The sequence below is a fragment of the Cervus canadensis genome, chromosome 13 (genome assembly GCF_019320065.1).
Source record: "Cervus canadensis isolate Bull #8, Minnesota chromosome 13, ASM1932006v1, whole genome shotgun sequence".
NCBI lineage: Eukaryota > Metazoa > Chordata > Mammalia > Artiodactyla > Cervidae > Cervus > Cervus canadensis.
Window position 1 is genome coordinate 640,049 of NC_057398.1, and position 21,122 is coordinate 661,170.

Consider the following 21,122-nt stretch of genomic DNA (forward strand, 5'->3'; position numbering starts at 1 on the left):
GGCTGTGGACCAGCGCTGGGTCACCAACAGGGACGCAAGGCATAAAGGGCCTCGGGCTGGAGCGGAGGGGGACCGGGACCTGAGGAGCTGGGCTATGGAGCCCGGGGGGCCCGCTGCCCAGGCCCAGACTCTCCCTGTCCCCTCCCGCAGGCGCCTGGATGCCAACCTCATCTCCCTGGTCCCGGACAGGAGCTTCGAGGGGCTGACCTCCCTCCGCCACCTGTGGCTGGACGACAACGCGCTCACCGAGATCCCCGTCAGCGCCCTCGGCCACCTGCATGCCCTGCAGGCCGTGACCCTGGCCCTGAACCGCATCGGCTGCGTCCCCGACTACGCCTTCCGGAACCTGTCCAGCCTCGTGGTGCTGTGAGTGCCCGCCGGCCGCCGCCGTGGCAGGGGCCCCAACGGCTTTGCTCTCAGCGATGTCCTTGGGGTTTCCGTTGTAAAGTGAGGTGACCATCTCCTGCTGACCCCGCGGGGCTGTCAGGAGGCCGGGCGACGCTGCAAGTGCTTTGAGAGGCTGGGGGACGGGTGTAGCTGCTGTTTTCTAGGCTGTTCTGCGCACACGTGGTGACTGCCGCACTCAGGAGCGCACGCCGGGATGACTTCCTCGTTCTTGAATCCGGCGACAGGGGGCGCAGTGTTGCACTTTGGTGCAGGGGTGGGATAAATTCACGTCATCTGCCAGCCTGGAGAAGCAGTGGAAAGCCAGCGCTTTAATCAGAGAGCGGAGGCCTGTCGGGGGAGCGCCCGGGAGACTGTGCCGGGCAGGGCCTGGGGCCTGGGGTTCACTGACCCCCGGGAACTGTGGGCACAGGTTGCTGCTGCTGCGACGTTGCTTCAGTCGTGTCCGACTCTGTGCGACCCCACAGACGGCAGCCCACAGGCTCCCCCGTCCCTGGGATTCTCCAGGCAAGAACACTGGAGTGGGTTGCCATTTCCTTCTCCAGTGCATGAAAGCGAAAAGTGAAAGTGAAGTCAGTCGTGTCCGACTCTTTGCGACCCCATGGACTGCAGCCTACCAGGCTCCTCTGTCCACGGGATTTTCCAGGCAAGAGTACTGGAGTGGGGTGCCATTGCCTTCTCCGGTGGGCACAGGTTAGCTCCCAGCTAATTGCCGTGGATGCTTACTGAGCTCACAGGGCAATTACCAAGGGCTTGGAGACCGTGTGTAATTGCTCCGGGTTACAGACTTACTGCCATGGAAATGTCCAGACTTCGTTAAACGGGCATGAGGCCTCCTCTGCACTTGGAATCTGGTGTGATTTTCCAAACCAGGGAGTGGACAAGGCTTGCTTCCTTCTGAGAGAGGGAGGAGCAGCATGAATTGTCTGACTCTCTGTCCTGGGAGACGGGCGACGCGGACGAACGGCTCCTGAGCCACACGCTCTGTCGGGACGGCCGCACCGTCCTCCTGGGTGGCAGTGGCGTTGGCAGAGGGTGAGCAGGACGGGGTGCTGATGCCAGCTTTGGTGACACCCCCGTGACGTCCTGACGCTGCTTGCGAATCAGTGTCTGAAAGACAGGACTCCTGGAACAAGGGGCTCCTCACAGTGGGCCCCTGACCGCTGAGCAGCAGAGCACTTGCCTCGTCCTCTGGGACCCGCAGAGCCCAGGAGGGAGCTCCGGCCGCCGCCCCGGGCCTGGTGGCGTGGCGGGGGGACCGGGGAAGACAGCGATGCTGCCCCGGAGCGCAGGACGAGGGCACTCGGTGCTGAGTCAGCCTCGGCCGGGCGCAGGGTGGCCGGGGCAGCTGGCGGGGGACGGGGGCCTGCGGGGCGGTCCTGGCTGGAAGGACGGTTTAGAGCTGGATGGGTGAGGAGCAGGGGACAGGCTCCCGGCAGGGGAGGAGCAGGGGACAGGCTCCCGGCAGGGGAGGAGCAGGGGACAGGCTCCCGGCAGGTGTCAGTGAGGCCACGGCAGTGAGTGGTCAGGTGTGGCCGGGAAGAGGCTGGAGGGTGAGCTGGGGCCTCGGAGCGCGTTTGACTCTGGCCTGCCAGTGTGGGGGGCCTGGAGGTGGGAAGGGGCCCCAGGAGGGTGACGTGAAGGACACATGGGGGCAGGGAGGCTGGAGACGCGAGGCTCGTCCGCCTGAGGGTGGAGGCAGACACACGGCCCTGAGGGACGTTGTGGAGGAAGAGTCGGGGGTGGGGGCAGGGTTTGGTTGAGGAGTGGGGTGCAGGAGCTCAGCTGCCCAGGGTGTCAGATCTCTGGGGGGGTGGGCGGCGGCGGGGAGAGCTCAGGAGAGCCGGGCCAGCTGAGCAAGGCAGAGAGAGAAGGCCTGGAGGCTCTGACACCTGCCTCCAGCCTTGGCGGGGGAGGGGCTGCTGTGGCTGGAGGCCGTCCTGGGCAAGGGGGCTGGAGGAGGTTGCCCAGGACTCCAGGCTGAGCTGCAGGAAAGCACGGAGGAGAAGACGGGTACTCGAGGGTCAGGCCAGAGACATGGGTGACCAGCTGGCCGAGAGCGGCTTCCCTTCAGCCCTAGCCCCGAGCCTGCCTCAGGCTGCCCTGCGGGGCCCTGAGTGGACTGCAGTGCTGGCCTGGCAGGGGTCTCATCTCTTCCTCTGGACCAGAAGTCCCAGGAGTCTGGGCTGCCAGAGGCGCTCGGGACGCCAGGGGCGGAGCAGTGGTCTGCAGGCCTGAGGCTGGACATGCAGAAGCAGGAGGCACTGGGATGGCAGAGCAGGCTGGAGACGAGCTTCAGGGGGATGGAGGTGGGCAGGGAGAAAGGCTGGAGTTTGCTGAGAGTGGAGGAAGTGGGGAGGCCCAGGGCTAATTCCTGGAAACAGGGCTGTGTTTCCCCCATCAAATCAGAAGCCCCCTGCGGAAGGTCTGGTGCCTCCTGACGGAGGAGCAGGGAGCACGCAGTTCCTACCCACCATACCTGCCACCTTGCTCTCTGAACGTCTTGGAGGCCAGTATGATTCCCTCCCTTGTTCGTGATTTCCTTTTCCTGCCCGAAGATGTTTTTTAATCCTTGAACTTGAATAGCTTCACTAAAATATGACACCGTGTGGGATCTTCTTCATCCAGTTTTCCTGAAACAGTGTGTGCCTTTACCTCTGGATCCCCTTCTTTATTTTAGAGGGTTTTCTTCTGGGTCACATTTTTGAATACGCCTTTTGTCTCCCCTTTTGGATCCGGCTCCCGGAGCCTCAGCACCGGCGTGTGACTCACCTCTCAGCTTCTGGTTTCAGCTCAGGTTTTTCTCTGACACCCTGTACTGCTCCTTGCTGCACATTTATTGACTAGTTTTTCATGATGTAGTTTTGGTCCTCGATTCATGATCTACAGCGTCCTTCCCCCCCATATAAGATGCTGTCTCTGGGGTGTTTCATGGGCTTGTTTCGCGGCAGAAGGGGCGGTGGTGAGTGTCCTGCTGCCCCTCGCCCACGACGGTCTCCTGCAGGCTGGGGCCTCAGCGGCCTCGGCCCCTCTCTGCTCTTGGTCTCCTGGTGTGTGTTCACACGGTTGCCAGCTGACATCTTTTCCAAGCTCCTCCTGGGACCGCTGCATCGCCAAGGGCCCCCCGGCTCCCCCCAGACTGTAGCCGGGACCGTGGGTGAATGAGGGTCAGCTGCCCACAGGTGCCCGGGGCCCTGGTGTGTGGGGTGGTGTGCAGGCGGGCTCCCTCTGCAGGGTCAGGCTGTGGGAGATGTGCGCGTTCCCTCCCGACAGAGGTCCCCCTGGGCTCAGCTCTGGAGGAGACTTTGTCTCCTTCCCTGCCCCCCGCCCTGGAAGGGGACACCCCGCCTCTCTCCAGCTCCGGGGGCTCCCCGGGGAGGCCGCAGGACCTTCTCTTCACAGCTGGGTTTCTGCTGAGGACCCCGGCACGTGTCTGCGGCCTCGGTCTCTGGTCTGTACTTCTGTCTTTGCTGTGCTGTGTATTATGACATTGGGCTGGGGTGGGGGCCCGTTTCTGGGTTAATACTTGCGCTCTTTCCATTAGGAATTGGGAGAACATGCTGTCGTTTACTTTCTGTTTGCTCTCGACCATGGGAGTCTCTCCCAGACTCACCACCCCCTGCCCGAAGCCATGCCTCCGGCTTTTTCCTTTGATAGGAAGTGGACACAGCATAGCCCGCGGTCGCTCCAGCCTTGGAGACTTGGCTTTGGAGGCCAGCCCAGCCTGATGTGTCCCTGGAGACAGGCTGGGCTGCTGGGGTGGCTGTTCATGCTTGAGAGCATCTGTCCCCCGGCCCCCCGCCACGCGGCCCTGGGTCCGGCCCCTGACGCAGCTCTCCTCCCACACAGGCATCTCCATAACAACCGCATCCAGCGCCTGGGGGCACACAGCTTCGAGGGGCTGCAGAACCTGGAGACCCTGTGAGTGCTGGGACGGGCCCGAGTCCCGACGGGGTGGGCTTTCCCTGGAGGGTCCCTCTCAGAGGGCGCCCCCCCCCTTCCCGGGGGAGGGGCTGTGCCCACAGGGAGACCGAAACCCACGGGATCCGAGATGGACATGGGCTTTGAGGAGAAGCAGGAAGAATGAGGGCCCCCAACCTGGAGATGGAAGGCTTGGGGAGGCGTCCCTGTGGGAGGGCGCTGCTGACAGAGCCGTGGGCTCTGGGAAGGCTGCGTGACCCCACGTCACGTCCTGCAGCAGCTCCGCCCAGAGTGTGCCCATGCCCTCGACGCCTCCTCTGCGGTCCTTCCACCCCTCGGCTCCCGGGAGGGCTGTGCATGAGCCACCCACGGTGGGGAGCCAGGCCTGGGAGGTCAGCAAGAGTGACCTGACTCACAGGCCATTCTTCTCACCCCCCGACCACCCCACCCGCCCCCTCCCCCCCCCGCTCTGCCACACACACACACACACACACACACACACACACACACACGGAGCCTCATTCCTGAGGTGAGGGCTTTCCTGCATCCAAGCAGCAGAGGAGACAGTGCCTGGGACCAGCGAGCCGGGGCCGCGGAGGAGTGGATGGGCCGCAGGGCTGAAGTGCAGGGCTGCCCATCCCCAGCGTTCCTCCTGGGAGGGCCGGTGCCCCAGCCTTGGGTCAGGAGAGCCGGCCTTGCCTGGTCGGCTGCCAGGGGCAGGCGGACAGTTGGCCAGCACGGTCTAGGCCCCTTGGTTGCCATGCTGGGCCGTGGGCGTCTGCAGAGCTGGTCCTGGACTTACTGTCCGTGGGCAGAGCAGACTTTGGGGGTTGACCAAGAAAACACGCCCAGGTCGCCGGCTGGCCCCCTGTCTCTGGGCCCTGTGTGAACTGCCTGCTGTGTGCCCCTGGGCAGTGGGGGCGGCCAGCACCCCTGAAGACCGTGGCCACAGCACCCTCCCTCGGGAACCCGAGCGGGGGGCAGGTTTGGAGCTGCAAGGCGCCCGCGTCAGGGGAGGCCTGTGTCTGCCTGGTCTGCGGGTGGGCGGGGAGCTCTGCTGGGAAGTCACCTGGGGATGGGGCAGTGCTGGGTGTAGGTTGGCACCTCTCGAAAGCCAACTAGCGGCGCTTTCTTCACCACCGGGGCAGCGGCCTGGTTGTTTCTCAACGAGCCTGGATGGCAGTGCGGGGCGTTGGGCTTGACCGGCCTGGCTGGGCTTCGGAGCCGTGGGCGGTGCCCACCTGCCTTTCATCTGCCGCAGAGCCGGCCTGCCGCACAGACCCGGGGCCTGCGCCCGCTCTGCGGAGGGCATGGCCTGACTGAGGGACCCGCTGCGGGGGCAGGACTGCCCAGCAGCAAGGCCTGCAGCCCAGCCTCGGCCACTCTGGGGGTCGCACCCGGCTTCTGGTTGTGGGGTCTGGCCTGCATTGTCTCACCCGCGGTGATGCCGACCTGCCAGGCGGCACTTGGACTGAAGGAGAGCCATGGGGGCGCAGACAGAGCTGGCACCCCTGGGGACCAGCACCCCTGCACCCCACGCCAGCCGTGATCTCAGCACCCTCCCACCCCACCCCTGAGGACTGAGTTCTTCTTCCAACTCTTGTTCTCCCGTTGAAAAGGAGGGTGTGTTCTTGTCCTCTGTTGCCCAGAGTGCTTGTTGGGGGGCCGGCTGGACAGCCAGGCATGAGGGGTGGGGGCGGCAGATTGGAAGCGGGAGGAGAGGAAGTCAGAGCTTGAACTGCTGCGTCACTGGCCCGCTCTGCAGCCCTGCGGTCGCCCTGGAGCGTCTGTGCGCGGCTCTCTGCGGGGCCGAGGCTCTGCCACCCAGACCCTCTCACCACAGCCTCCTGGCTCCAGCTGTGGGCTCCTCTCCAGAGAGAGAGCGGCCCCCAGCCCTTCCACCCGGGGAGGAGGGCCAGGTGCCCAGACACACACAGACCCACAGCAGGCCGCGTGGCTCCAGCGCTGCGCGGGCACCCTGTGACCACCTTGCTTCTGTTGTGACGTCTGCTCTGGAGGCCAGATGGCCTGAGTCCCACGGCCCACCCGGGTCTCCCTCCCTCCGCCAGCTGGGGCGTCAGAGCAGGCGCCCCCTGCGCTGTGGGCCCTGGATTCCCCCCCTGCACGAGTGAGGTGAACACGCACACACTCTCTTTTTTGCCAGAACAGCAGCACCAGGCGACCAGGGCGGGGTGGGGGCCGGGGCTGCCTGCCCACCCTCCTGCGGCAGCATGAAGCCCGCCGGCTGGGGCACGGGTGCAGGCCTTGCCTGCCTGGGGAGTCTGATTGCACGGGCCGGGCTGTGGGAAGGGGCTCCTGGCCCCTTGAGGCCACCTCGTCGTGCAGAGCCTGCGGGGAAGCCCGGCTACAGGCAGCCGTCCTGCGCTCACGCCTCCTCTCTGCTCCCACAGTGAGGGTGCCGGCCCCTCGGGAGATCCGGGGTCAGGGTACCCCGGAGTCCTGCACCTCCACTTTCCAGACCAGGCCCATCCAGACATTCAGGGCAAGTTGCCCAAGTTTCTGTAGTTGGTAAGTGACGGTAGGCCTGAAGCCTCTGGCTTCCTGACGCGTCACTCCACCCAGTGCCCGCTGCCTGAGCTCAGACCAGTCCCTGGACCTGCCAGGAGCCCGGTGAGAAGGAAAAGGGTGCGCGCCACGCCCTCCGGGAGAATTGATGCTTTTGAACTGTGGTGTTGGAGAAGACTTGAGAGTCCCTTGGACTGCAAGGAGATCCAACCAGTCTATCCTAAAGGAAATCAGTTCTGAATATTCATTGGAAGGACTGATGTTGAATCTGAAGCTCCAATACTTTGGCCACCTGATGTGAAGAGCTGACTTATTTGAAAAGACCCTGATGCTGGGAAAGATTGAGGGCAGGAGGAGAAGGGGATGACAGAGGATGAGATGGTTGGATGGCATCACCGACTTGATGGACATGGTTTGAGCAAGCTTCCAGGAGTTGGTGATGGACAGGGAGGCCTGGCGTGCTGCAGTCCATGGGGTTGCAAAGAGTCGGACATGACTGAGCGACTGAACTGAACTGAACTGAACCCCCCCATTCTGGGCCTGATGGTCAGCCTTGACCAGGGACAGCCCCTGGGCGGCTTTCCACGCAGGTCCTTCCAGGGTCCACACCCTGGTTCTGCCATCGGCATGTGCCATGTGCAAGTTGCCTGGGCTTGCAGGAGCATCAGTCCCCACAGATAGAAAGCAGGGGAGATGTTTTACAGTTCCCAGAGCCTGGAACGCTGGCTGCTTCAGCCTGTTGTCTGCGTAGCGCCAGATGGACAGTAATCTGCCTTTCCCCCCAGTAACAGTTAATCACTGTTACTTCCTCCTCCTTCCCTCCTCCCCACTTCCTCCCCGCACTGAGTCAGAAGGTGCAGGGAGAGTGCTCCCCGCGCCTGAGCCAGGGTCACCTCCTCCAGGCTGGACAGGGGTCCCCAGCGTGTTGGGCACGGCCTCTTACTAGATGTGTGTCTGCCATAACAAATTAGACAAACTTTATGGCTTAAAAACAACTCCAGAATTGTATTCCCCCACAGCTTTGGGGGCGTGGGGTCTGGAGTCAGGGTGGGGGGAGTTCCTCTGAGGGGTCTGCGGCGGAACCCGCAGGAGCCCCGTACATCCCACAGCTGCCGGGGCCCCTGAGGTCCCCGGGCTGGCGGGCGCTCCCGCGTCTCTGCGTCTGCTTCACAAGGCGTCCTGGGGCTCCTCTTGGGTGAGGACTTTGTTGTTGGTTCTGCTGCCTGTCCTGATGAGCCCGCACTCTGGAGAGGGTCCTTATCTTATATCTGCAAAGACCCTTTCTCCTAATAAGGTCACGGGTTCCCAGGTCAGGACTCGGACTTGTCTTTTGGGGGCTGCAGTTCAGTCCCCCCTGCTGCCCGCCAGCTTGCGCCCAGGTGCCCTGCCTCTGGTCCAGTGTCAGCCTGCGGCCGCCCGAGACCAACCCTGGGGGCGCTGAGGAGCTCCTCCCTTGCCAGCCCTTAATCACCTACATTTGTGGGTTTATTAGCTGCAAATCGGTGGGGTTTTGTGGCTCATGGAAGAATTTATTGTTCCATATAAAACATTTTTTCTCTGGCTTTTCCCCAGAACCACTAATGACTCCTCACAGGCAGAAAGCTGAGCTCCTGATGCGTCCGCCCGTGTCCCACCCTGGACGACGGTTGACTCTTCCCCGTGGCAGGGCAGCCACGGCCACCGCGCTTGCCCCCGCTCCCTGCCAGCCCGCGGGCCCTGGCCGAGCTGGTCTGCAGTGGGGCGGGGGAGATGGTTGAAGGAGGGCCTGTAGACCGCTGGGCCGCAGGTTCCCGGAGGACGACGTGGAGAGGGGCCTGCGGGGCTGAGGTCCGGCCCCCAGCGCCCCCGGGAAGGAGGCGGGGACCGTCTCTGCTGTCTCTTCAGCTCACTGGCTCCGTGAACGCTGATGGGCGTCTAGCGTGTGCCAGGCCCCTGCTGTAGGCTCAGGGGACGTTTATGAACCAGAAAGAGGTAACCCTCCTCTCAGAGACTGCGAGGCTCTAAGGCCAGAATCAGACTTAAAGATCCACAGCCAGGGAAGTGGCCCCGGTGCCCCGTCACGCTCTCTAGCTTGGACAGACACCCACCGGGTGGTGCCTCATCCCTGCCTGACTCCAGGTCCCCTCCCACACGCCTCACGGCCCGGCCTCTGGGCCCCTTCTTCGGGCTGCTGCGTCCCGATGGTCCAGCTAAGGGGCTGCCGCGGGGACCCGCCTTCACCCGCAGGACCGGGTCCTGATCTGAGCATCACACCTCAGAGCACCGGGGGCTTTTCTGGGCAAGGTGGTGAGAATGTGACGAGGCTACAGACCTTGATTCAAAGAACCTGGGAGGAGCCAGAGGCAGAGCGTGACTTGTTGCCCATGGGTGGTCGTCTGGCAGGCTGGGTGTGGCCCAAGGGGCGGAGAAGGGAATGCTCAGGACCGCAGAGACTGAAACGCCGGCCGCTGCCACGCAGGCTTCAGGCAGAGGTGGAGCCGCAGCGCCCCAGGGGTGACCCCAGGCTTGCTGGGCGTTTTCTCTCGCCCCTCTCCCCTGAGGGCAGGGCAGCACGGGTCCTCGGTGTCGGGACAGCTGCTCCCTTACGGTCGGCAGTGCTGCCCCGTCAGGGACCTTCCGGGGTTTCCTTCTGGCAAAGAAGAGGGCGGAGGTGGAGGCAGGCAGAGGTGGAGGCAGGCGGAAGGGCGTGTTCCTCTCTAGTAGATTTGCTAACTGCTGCCTGTGTTGATGGGTGGCCTGGCAGGCAGGCTGTTAGACAGTAAACAGGCTGTCAGTCCGGAAGTTGAGCTGCTCCCGTCTCGCCGCGGCGTGTGCCCCGACGGTGTGCAGTCGTTCGGGCCTTGGCCTCAGCAGCGCGGATGTGCTTGCCCTCGCTGCGTGCGGCTGCCTGCATCCTGGCCGTGGGGGATGAACGGGGCTCGGGGTTTACAGCCTCAGAAACGTCTGGGCTCCCCCACATTCCTCCATGTAAAAGTGTCAGCGGGGGCCCAGTTAATGATGTTAACCTCTTGATGGCTGTGGAAAGTGGAGACCAACCTGTGGATCTGTCTGCCACCCCGGAGCCTCGTGTCCAGGAAGAGGAAGCAGGAGAGAACCCCTCTATACGCACTCTGGGCCAGGTGAGCAGGGCGCCTCTTGCAGTGGGTGTCCCCGGAGGAGCAGGTGAGGAGCAAGCCGAGCGGAGGTCAGTGCCTGGCCCAGGCGATGCTGCCGGTCCCCGACGATCGGGACTCCTCTCTCCAAAGACGAAAACGCACAGAAGCCACGGCCTCCAGCTCAGCCCCCTACCTTGACCTGCTTGCGAGCAGCTGGGGAGGCTGAACCCCCTTTGCTCACCCTCTCTCCCAGTCTCCCTAAAACCTGGCTGTGGCCCTGCTTCCTGGAGCCCGGCGGGACGCACTCTGGGTAGCTCTGAGACATGTTATCCCAGAGTCGAGAGAGCAGGGCCAGCTTCGGGGTCCTGCTCTGATGGGCCAAGGTCCACGGCTTCTCTCTGAGCTTCAGTTCCTGATCAGGAAAAAGATGGGGCTGGCTGGATGAGGTGACGCTGACTCTGAGCTCCGAATCCACAGTGAGGCTCTGTGGACCCCAAGAGCGGCCACTGCTGCACAGTGGATGGAAGGAGACCCGGGAGGTGGTCCTGGTGCGTCCCCGGCCGCGTTCCCCGACACCATCATCCTGTTGGGCTTGGCTGGATGAGCAGAGGGGAAGGACCAGCCACAACAGCTGCACTTCCAGACCGAGCTCTGGCTGGAGCTGGGAACCTGCTCCCTTTAACCTCAGCCCTTCCCCTCTGCTCCTGGCTCCTGGAGCCACAGACGGAACAGCTCTGGGCTCTGGCTGATTCCAGGCCATTAAAGATAATGGACTCCACAGCCTCGAACCGGAGTTTTCCAGCTGAGGTTTAAGGCCCTGTGAATCACCTGCTACAGAGGAATCAGCCTTCCACCAGGGGCTCCATCCCCAGGAGCCTGCAGGTCACCACTGGCCCAGGGGCCCGGGGGATCAGACCATCACCCCGACGGTGGACATTGCACACACGGCCGGTGCCTGGGCTTCGGGGAGCCCGCAAGGGATCCCGTCTGCTTCCTGATGACAACAGTCTTCTGGTCTCACAGGCAGACGGTATGAACCAGGAGGACAGTGTGAACCAGGACATCCCTGTGCTGGACGCCCGTGCCCAGGGCTGCAGTCCGAGTATCTTCTCCTCGAGCTGCCGTCCAGGGGTGGCCTCTCTCTGCACATGTTTCTCTTGGCAGAAGAGAGCTAACAATAGTACCTGCCTTGAAGGGCTGGCGTGGGAATGAAATGGCCTGTGATGGTGGGTCAGCTCAAACCGCGACCACATAGGCACTGCAGTCCCATCATTAGTCTCACCCCACCTGCGTTTTCTCCTGTCTCACCTGAGTGTTTCTGGAGAAGACACCAGAAATGTTCTGGAAGTGCGAGTGAGCTGTTCTGACCACAGGGACAGGGTTGCATTCAGGAGGTAGCACTCCAAGGGTGCCTAGGGCTGTGAGCCCTGAGGATGTGGGGAAAGGGTGCGGGCCGAGGGCCCAGGGGTCACAGCTGTACCCGGGCGGGGGAGACTCCGCCAGGTGAAACGGGTGGTGGAGCTGAAAGGTCACTCCAGGGGTCAGAGCCCACGAGGCACAGAACACTGCTCTCTGAGTTGTGGGAAGGCTTCTCCAAGCGTCTGGAAGGATGATAGCCTCTGCTTCCCATTTTAGAAACATCTCTTAGGCCGGTAATAATGCTCAAAATTCTTCAAGCTAGGCTTCAACAGTACATGAACCTAGAACTTCTAGATCTTCAAGCTGGATTTAGAAAAGGCAGAGGAATCAGATCAAATCGTCAACATCTGTTGGATCACAGAAAATGCAAGGGAATTCCAGAAAAACATCTTCGCTGACTATGCTAAAGCCTTTGACTGTGTGGATCACAACAAACTGTGAAAAATTCTTAAAGAGATGGGAAAACCAGACCACCTTACCTGCCTCCCGAGAAACCTGTATGCAGGTCGAGAAGCAATAGAACCGCAGATGGAACAATGGACTGGTTGAAAATTGGGAAAGGAGTACATAAAGGCTATATACTGTCACCCCCCTTATTTAACTTATATGCAGAGTATATCATTGTGTGAAATGCCAGACTGGATGAAGCACAAGCTGGAATCAAGATTGCCAGGAGAAATATCAATAATATAAAAAATATCAATGATAGCAATATCTCAGGTATGCAGATGACACCATCCTTATGGCAGAAAGTGAAGAAGAACTAAAGAGCCTCTTGATGGAAGTGAAAGAAGAGAGTGAAAAAGGTGGTTTAAAACTCAACATTCAGAAAACTAAGATCATGGCATCGGTCCCATCACTTCGTGGCAAATAGAAGGGGGAAATATGAAACAGTTAGAGGCTTTATTTTCTTTGGCTCCAAAATCAGTGCAGATGGTGACTGCAGCCATGAAATGAAAAGACGCTCCTTGGAAGAAAAGCTGTGACAAACCTAGACAGCATATTAATAAGCAGAGACATCACTGCTGACAAAGGTCTGTCTAGTCAAAGCTATGCTTTTTTCAGTAGTCGTGTATAGATGTGAGTTGGACCATAAAGAAGACTGAATGCTGAAGAATTGATGCTTTTGAACTGTGGTGTTGGAGAAGACTCTTGAGAGTCCCTTGGACTGCAAGAAGATCCAACCAGTCCATCCTAAAGGTGATTGTTCACTGGAAGGACTGATGCTGAAGCTGAAACTTCAGTACTTTGGCCACCTGATGCAAAGAGCTGACTCAGTGGAAAAGACCCTGATGCTGGGGAAGATTGAAGACGGGAGGAGAAGAGGGTAACAGAGGAGGAAATGGTTGGATGGCATCACCGACTCAGTGGACATGGGTTTGAACAAACCCCAGGGGACAGTGCAGGACAGGGGAGCCTGATGTGCTGCAGTCCCTGGGGTTGCAGAGAGTTGGACGCGATTTAGTGGCTGAAGAGCAGCAACAGCTCGGGCGGGTGGACCCCAGACTCCAAGCAAGCCCTGGTGTGATGCCGGGTCAGCGCAGGGCCCCTGTGGTCACCAGGAGACCACGGCCCAGGGCGTGGCTCTACACGGGAGGAGTTTATTCCTGGACTGTGTCCTCGCCAGGGCGGGGGCACGTCTCCTCGGCAGGCGGCCCTGCTCCACATGGTGGCCTGGGGGCCTGGGCGCGCCCAGGGCTCTGGCACTTGGCCTCCAGCTGGCGGAAGGTGGGGAGGCCACAGCGGGCAGGCTGGGTGCTTTGTAAGCCCTGCTTGCCTGGTTCTGTGGGGAGGACCAGCCCTGTGGCCACGCCGTCCGCGGGGAGCCGGGAACCACGAGATCCCAGCCGTGCCTCCCATCACCGAGGATGGCAACGCGGGACAGAACTTCCTGTGGCCGTGGGAAGGTTCCGTCTGGGCCGCTGAGATGGCGGCCAGCAGCCGCACTCGTGACTGTGCGTTTGGAGTGTGGCCCGTGACGCTGAGAACTCAACCTTCAGCATTTATGAACATGTTACACACGCACGTGGCTGACGGGGCTGGCGGCTGCAGCACCGGCAGTGTGGCTGCAGACAGGGGACGGGATGGGGGGGGTGTTGGAGGGGGTGGAGCGGTCCCCGCCACGGCCAGGTCACGCTGGGTGTGGCCTGGAACCTTCTCCAACACCTGTGCTGCCTTCCCTCGGCCGTAATGTGGGGTAACGGGAGCAGTGCCCACAAGCCCTCGGGGGACGGCTCAGAGCTGGCAAGGGTGTCCGGGGACATTGTTGAGCAGGGAGGAACTCCAGGCCTGAGAGCAAGCGTTCCCCGCCCCCCTCCCGCCTCCCCTGGAAACTGCCATTTGCTCAGCCGCCCCCCGCCTCCTGCAGACTGCACTCGGCCTGAGGTCCAGCCTGCACCCTCACCTGGTCCAGGGCCGTGACCCGTGGAGCCTGCAGACCCATCTGTCTGCCCCAAAGATCCACCTGTGCCTGCAGCTGGTCAGGCGCCCGTCCCTGTGGGGCCCGCACCCCCACCACCTGCAGCTCCCTCTGTACAGGCTGGCACCTACGCTGGCGGGACCCACCGCATCCGGCCGCAGCTGCTCGGCCCGCGGTCTAGATGCTTCCCACCCGCCTCGCTGCAGCCCACTCCCCCCGGGGGGGAGTCCGTGTGTCTGGGGCCGGCAGCAAACGCCCTCCGCCCCAAGCTGGTTCCTCGGGGGGCACAGGGCTGGTAGGGGTGTTCCTGGGCCGTTACACCAGAGGCAGCGTCCCCGCGCCCCAGATGAAGCAGGGCTTGGCAGTTACCCAGCTTCTCAAAGCTGCGTAGATGTCCAGATGGGAAAGCTCAGGCCGCCTCTTTGGCATGTGGTTTGCAGAATTCTTTCAGACATTTGCACCACTTTTATTCTCCCACATTTTTCTGTAAAAATAGCCTGTTAGTTTACATGCCTTTTACCACGTGTCTTTCCCACTGTCTGGTCAGGCCGTTCCTGGCAAAATTCCTGACCAGAGGCTGGCGAGAGAGCTGGCACCGTGCAGTCTGGCCGCGGGATGGGCATCGGGTGAAGTGTGTAAGGCTCAGGCTTCAAGCCCCCAGGGACCCACCCCAGCCTTCTGCCCCAGCAGCCTGAGGCCACCGCTCAGGGCGGGCTGGTGCCTCTTGACCCCAGCGTGGCACCTCCGGGCGGTCCATCCGTGTCTCCCATCAGTCATGTCGTCTTGACGTTTCCCTGACTCACTTGTGGAGGCGACAGGTCTGCTGGGCGCTGCTCTATGCCAGGGCCCTTCTGGGGTTCCAATTAGAAAAGAGCAAAGTGTGTGCTCTCAGGAACTTTCATTCCAGTTGGGAGGGGATGTTTCTGTCAGACGTTAGCATGTCTCGGGAGGAAAGGCGCGCGGGGTTGTTACTGCCCCGTGGACATCCCCAGAGCTCTGCTCCGTAGTGTGAACGATGCTTGTGATTTCTTGGGGACCCCTGTGCCCGTCGCCCCGCAGTGGGGTGTCCACTTGGGCTCCGGGGGCCGGGGGCCTGGGTGCTGGCCATTGGCAGCCCCCTCCTTGAGGTCATCGTCCGGTGGAGGGCAGCGGGCCGGCCGGGCTCCCCTCATGGGTGAGCACCTTCCCGGGGAGGCCGCGGTATGGGGCTGGGGTGGGCCCGGGGGCGTCCAGGGTTTCCCCCTGACCCCGGCAGCCACAGTGTTAACCTGCCCCTGTTCCCGGGCCCTCCTAGCCGCTGTCCCCGAGGTGCTCCTGCAGACGGACCTGCGGCCAGGCAGGCCCTCCCTCAGCCAACCCAGAGCCCACCTTGTTCCTGGGTCCCGCCCCCTGGGAGCCGCCCCCCAGTGACCGCCCGCCTCCTTTCCAGAGACCTGAGCTACAACCAGCTGCATGAGTTCCCCGCGGCCATCCGGACGCTGGGCCGCCTGCAGGAACTGTAAGCTCCTCTGTGGGGTCCGGGGTGTCCTCTGTGTCCAAGGGCCCCCACACCCTCACCTCCCAGGGTCATGACCCCCCTCCCCCCAGGTCAGAGGTCACAGGCCTCACTGCTCGCCCTGGGCGTCTCCGGCTGGGCCTCAGGGGAGCTGGGCCCTCCTGGCCTGGGAGAGCGAGGCCGGCCCCGCCTGGAAAGGCCCGGGAGCGGGCCTCCTTTGTGCCGGGGGGCCCCTCCTCAGCGCCCGCTTGTCCTGTTCTCAGATGGGTTGCTCCGCACCTGCATTATGCATGCTGGGGTGAGGCGGCCGGAGTGTGCTCGGGGCAGGAGGGGCGCTCAGGGCCGGTGTGCAGGTCCAGCCCCGGACTGTCTTCGTGATGACGGTGTCCAGAGAGCACTGCGGGCTGACGGGCCTGAGGTCGGCCTTGGAGGGCGCGTGGGGGTCAGGAGGCGATGAGGGAGGGAGAACAGAGGCGGAAAGGCCGGCGGGAGGTGGGCGGGCAGAGGGGCGGCCCGGGGGCGGGGGGACAGCCTCTGTGGGGAGCGGCCGCCTGGCAGCGGGCTGGGGTCTGCATGCGGCCACTTCAGGCAGCGGAGGTTTGGAGCCAGAGCCTGAGCCCCCAGGCCACGCAGGGTCTGCTCCGCGGCCGCCCGCGACCTTGAGCGCCAGGCTCACGCTGCCCTCCCCTGGCCCGGACGCTGGCGGGGGTCCCGGGAGAACGGCTGCCTGTCCTCGGGGCCCCGGAGCCCCAGACGAGGGACCCTGCTCAGTGGAGGGCGTGGGGCACCGGGATGTGCAGGCCCGGGCAGCAGGAGCAGCAGCCCGGCGTGCATCCGTCTGTCCGTCTGTCCGTCCATCCATGGCGGCCTGAGGACGGGGCTCAAAGCCCTGGCCCTCAGGGCTCGGCGCACCCCTGGCCGAGACGTGGGTGATGAGACTCGAGAGGAGCGGACTCACGCGGGGCCCTGCACGAACCTGGCGGGCAGGCGGGCGCTGGCGGGGGCAGTTTAGTGACTGAGGGTGTCGGGGCAGCTCAGAGAGGACCGGGCGTCACAGTCCAGCGTTGACTTTGGACGGTTCTCCCCGACGCCAGACCCGCCATTCCCGGCTCCCCGAGCCCGCTCTCAGTGGGCACTCCACCCACTGTTTCTCCTTCTCAGCTGCGGGCGTCCCCCTGGGCCTGCCCCTCCGTGGGTCTGCGCCCCCCCGTTCAGGGCCTTGAGACCAAGCCCGCCTCCCCTTGGGGCCCGTGTCTCTTCCGGGAGCCCCTGTCTCTCTGCACTCCTCCACGCGCCCTCCCGGGGGTCTGGGCCTGCTCCTCTCCGCCCTCACCCCCACCCCCAGCACACTGGCTCTCCTTCCCAAGGGTGGCAGAGCCGGGAGGGGGGTCCCCGGCTGTATCCCTCTGGCCCCAGCCTTCCTGTCTGGCTGTCGGAGGGTGTCCTGGGGTCCCCCTGATGCCTGTGTTGTTCCCCAGGGGTTTCCATAACAACAACATCAAGGCCATCCCTGAGAAGGCCTTCCTGGGGAACCCTCTGCTGCAGACCATGTGAGCTCTTGCTCCTCTTGGGGGAGGGCGTGGTTGGCTAGAGGGATGGGGGGGCTCCCCATGTGCTGGTCCTGGTCTCGGGGGCGACAGGGCGGGCGGGGGAAGCGGACATGTGCCTCGCCTGCCGGGAGGGCAGCGAAGGTCTCGTCTGTCCTGCAGACACTTCTATGACAACCCGATCCAGTTCGTGGGGCGGTCGGCATTCCGGCACCTGCCTGGGCTGCACACCCTGTGAGTTGGCCCCCCCCCGCCCCCGCCCCCCACCCCCCACCCCCCACCGATCCACTGCTCGGGGTCCTGCTCATGTGGCCCCGGAGCCTCAGCCCCGACCCCCTGGGCACCCAGAGGCATCGGCGTCCCTCCGGCTCTTTCAGACCCACCCCACGTGAGCCCCCCTCGGGGCACTGCGTGCACGGCAGCCCGGGGCCGCCCCTGAGTCCATGGGGCACACGCTCCACCTTCACGCGCCCCCAGCCTCACCCCAGAGGCCGGCGCTGGGCCTCAGGCCCTCCCGCCTGGGAGCGAGCCCGGGGCCCCTCCGGGTCGGGCAGCACGCGCCCTGCTGGGCTCCTGTCCAGGTGGGCCGTGTGGCCCCTGGGCTGGGGTCCCCGGTGCGGAGGGTCCCAGCAGTGACCCTCGGGAGACGCGCTGCCCAGCTCCAGGGAGCAGCCCTGCAGCCAGAACTTCCCTAGAAGCACTCAGGCTGCTGCTCTGAAATGGGGCAGGTCCCACTGGCCTTGCCTGGGCCAGGCCGGGCTGACCCGGCCTCTGGGGCCTCCGCCAGGGCCTGAATGTCCGGGGTCACTGGTGGGAGGCCCAGGGGCCCCTGGATGCTGACCTCGCCCTCTGGTCACTGGTGGAGGGTTGGGGGGCCCTGGATGCTGACATCGCCCTCCGGTCAGTGGTGGGGGGTCGGGGGGGACCCTGGATGCTGACCTCGCCCTCGGATCGCTGGTGCTCTGCCCCCAGTTCCCTGAACGGCGCCACGGACATCCAGGAGTTCCCAGACCTCAGAGGTACCACCAGCTTGGAGATCCTGTGAGTGGATGCCCCCTGCTCTGGGCTAGGCACCCAGAGCCCCCAGACTAGGCTCCCCGAGGTCTGGCCATCTGCTGTCGGCGGCCGGGGCCCACAGCGCTCTCGCTGGGGGCAGGGCAGGCAGTTTTGGGGGAGGGGGCTGCTCCCCATCCTGGGGTTTCTCAGAGTTCCTAACCCACCGAGAGTGCAGAGGACCCGCGAGGGGCGGAGGGCTGTGACGCCTGCCTCCTTGTCCCCCTGGCTCCCACCTTATGTCCTGTAGCATCGGGTGGGGCCTCAGAGCTTAGCGGGCCCCCCACTCACTGTGAGAGAGGGGTGAGCGGTCAGGGGACCCCAGAGCCGGAAGCTCCCCTGAGGGGCGTCCTGCTCCCCGAGGACGCCCTTGGCTCAGGTCTTCTCGGGACACCGGTGCCCAGCCTGCCTGCAGCCCGCTCCCCGGGTCTCCCTGCCAGCTCTCCGGGCACAGGGGCGCGGGCGCGGGGCTGGGTTTCTGTAAACGCCTGCCCGTCACCCCGCACAGGCTGGAGTCCAGCCCGTGTGGGGGGGGACACGGGGACCCTCAGGGGGTGCGGTGGGGGGTGTGGCTGCGGGACTGCCGCCGGGCTGTGCCCCCCGCCCCCTCCCCCCGAGGCGCCCCCGCCCCGGGCCCCCACTCCTGTCCGCGCCAAGCTCCAGACAGTGTGGGCCAGAACGGAGGCGGCTCGGTGCAGGCCTGTCTTCCTTGCAGGACGCTGACCGGCGCGGGGCTCCAGCGGCTGCCCCCGGGGATGTGCCAGCAGCTGCCCCGGCTCCGAGTCCTGTGAGTGCCTCCCTGCCCTCCCCGCGGCCGTGGCCTGGCCCTGTCGCCCCGGCCTCCGTCCCCTCGGGCACTCCCTGCTCTTCCTGGCGGGTGGGGGAGCTGCCCGAGAGCGGCCAGGCTGCCTCTCCCATTCCGGTTCTGGGAGAAGCCCTGGTGTTCACGGCCAGACCAGGGCCGAGGCCCAGCTCCGCCACTTCCCGCCAGGCAAGGCCAGGCTCCCCTTACAGTGGCCCTGACCTTACACTCATCATCAGGGGACATTTAGGAGGGTGGGAGGCACCCGGCAGGTTGTAGGTCCCTCCAGAGTGGTTCTAGTATGTTACCCGAGTCCACGAGGGAAAACACGCCCTCCCGGGACCGTGGAGGAGCTTCAGTGTCCAGTCACGAGTGGGGAGTCCCGCTGGGCCTGGGCGCTCGCCGCTGCCCCCGGCTTGACATGGGGTCCAGCTCGCCACCAACAGGCGGTGCGTCCTTGGGGGTCCCGTCCCCTCCTGTGCCTCAGTTGGATGACGGGTTGCCAGGGGGTCCCCAAGAGCATCAGCTCCACGGCTGAGCCTCAGCCAGCTGGTGCAGCACCACGCAGGCCTTTCTGGCAGCCTCAGCGCCCCCTCAGCTCCTGCGCCCCGACCCCGGGCCCTGCCAGCGTGCCCCAGGCCTCCTGTGGACGAAGCGGCCCTCCCTGCCCCTGCAGTGAGGAGGGGAGTCCCGAAGGACCCGGGCAGGGTGCGGAGCGTGCCCGGCCGTGTTCCTGGCGGCTGGCTTCCCTCACTGCCCCCGGCCTGTCCCCAGGGAGCTGTCTCACAACCGGATTGAGGGGCTGCCCAGCCTGCACGGGTGTCAGAAGCTGGAGGAGATGTGAGTCTGGGGCAGGGCTGAGGGCGGGGCTGGCAGGCACGCTGACCTTCCGCCCGGGCTGGGGGCTCGGTGGGGGCCGGGGCAGCAGGACTGGGGGCGACGGCCCCACAACTGGCGCCCAAGCGTGTCTCAGGCAGCTCCTCGGGGCTCAAGCAGCACGAACTGTGGCCGTGATTAGGGCTGGACAGGGAGCGGCTGTGGGCCTGCAGGGGCCCTGGGCTCTCGTTTTCCACAGACGCACACACACACGTGCACGCACACATGTGCACACTCGTGTCCAGGAGGGAACCTGGGCTGCAGGAACCGCGAGGACAGAACCCCGTGACAGACTCCGAGCTCCTGTTTCCCCAGCGCAGGGCCTGCAGACTGCGTGTCTGCGCCCTGGGGCCAGGCAGGGCGCGTCCTGCTGTCCCGAGGCCCAGGGTCCGCCTCCCACTCAGACACCGGTCTGCTGGGCTCTGCTTGTCGCTGGGCCGTGAGGGGCTTGGCAGCATCCTGCTGCTGGATGAGGGTCTGGAGGGCCCGCAGGGTGAAGTTAGCAGGGCTGGGGCCTGGCCCCGGGGAGCCCTGGAAACTCACTCGCTCGGAGCCACAGGGATGGTCTGTAGCTTAGTCTCCTGACCGACTCTTACCCAAGGCCGCCGGAGCCCCTGCTCCTTAATTCTGGTGACTTCTGCCAGCGGGGTCCTTCCGGCCTCCCAGTGCCCGCGGTGGGGGCAGGAAGCCCTCGGCCCCGGGCTCAGCAGGCTTCTTGCTGCCCTAGCGGCCTCCAGCACAACCGCATCTGGGAAGTCAGAGCCGACACCTTCCACCAGCTCACCTCCCTGCGATCCTTGTGAGTAGGGGGTCATCCCCCCGCGACCCCTGTGAGTAGGGGGCCCACCTCCCCGCGACCCTTGTGAGTAGGGGGCCTGCCTCCCCGTGACTCCTGTGAGTAGGGGGCCCACCTCCCCATGACCCCTGTGAGTAGGGACCCGCCTCCCTGCAACCCTGTGAGTAGGGGGCCCACCTCCCTGCTACCCCTGTGAGTAGGGACCCACCTCCCTGCGATCGCTCTGAGTAGGGGGCCCGCCTCCCCATGACCCCTGCGAGTAGGGGGCCTGCCTCCCCGTGACCCCTGTGAGTAGGGGGCCCGCCTCCCTGCTACCCCTGTGAGTAGGGACCCGCCTCCCTGCAATCGCTCTGAGTAGGGGGCCCGCCTCCCCGTGACCCCTGTGAGTAGGGGGGTCACCTCCCCGTGACCCCTGTGAGTAGGGACCCGCCTCCCTGCGACCCCTGTGAGTAGGGGGGTCACCTCCCCATGACCCCTGTGAGTAGGGACCCGCCTCCCTGCAATCACTCTGAGTAGGGGGCCCGCCTCCCCGTGACCCCTGTGAGTAGGGGGGTCACCTCCCCGCAACCCCTGTGAGTAGGGGGCCCGCCTCCCCGCGACCCCTGTGAGTAGGGACCCGTCTCCCTGTGACCCCTGTGAGTAGGGGGCTCACCTCCCCGCGACCCCTGTGAGTAGGGACCCGCCTCCCTGCAATCGCTCTGAGTAGGGCGCTCCCTGCGTCCCCGCACCCCAGGGCAAGAACGATGGGTCCTCCATGTGCCGGCCGCC

The 21,122-nt window shown here is 64.4% G+C and overlaps 1 protein-coding gene across 10 annotated transcripts in view; it reads left to right on the forward strand.

The window, feature by feature from the left end:
• Positions 1–21,122, forward strand: part of LGR6 (leucine rich repeat containing G protein-coupled receptor 6) — a 78,998-nt gene that overhangs the window by 47,993 nt on the left and 9,883 nt on the right. For 5 of the 10 annotated variants that reach the window (XM_043485305.1, XM_043485314.1, XM_043485315.1 and 2 more), the window contains 9 exons: positions 151–366; positions 4,255–4,326; positions 15,080–15,283; positions 16,759–16,830; positions 16,990–17,061; positions 17,800–17,868; positions 18,596–18,667; positions 19,457–19,522; positions 20,160–20,357. In XM_043485305.1, coding sequence (XP_043341240.1) covers positions 151–366; positions 4,255–4,326; positions 15,080–15,283; positions 16,759–16,830; positions 16,990–17,061; positions 17,800–17,868; positions 18,596–18,667; positions 19,457–19,522; positions 20,160–20,357 — 1,041 coding nt within the window. The remainder of the gene's footprint in view (positions 1–150; positions 367–4,254; positions 4,327–15,079; positions 15,284–16,758; positions 16,831–16,989; positions 17,062–17,799; positions 17,869–18,595; positions 18,668–19,456; positions 19,523–20,159; positions 20,358–21,122) is intronic. The other 5 variants (XM_043485306.1, XM_043485307.1, XM_043485308.1 and 2 more) reach the window with 5 other exon arrangements.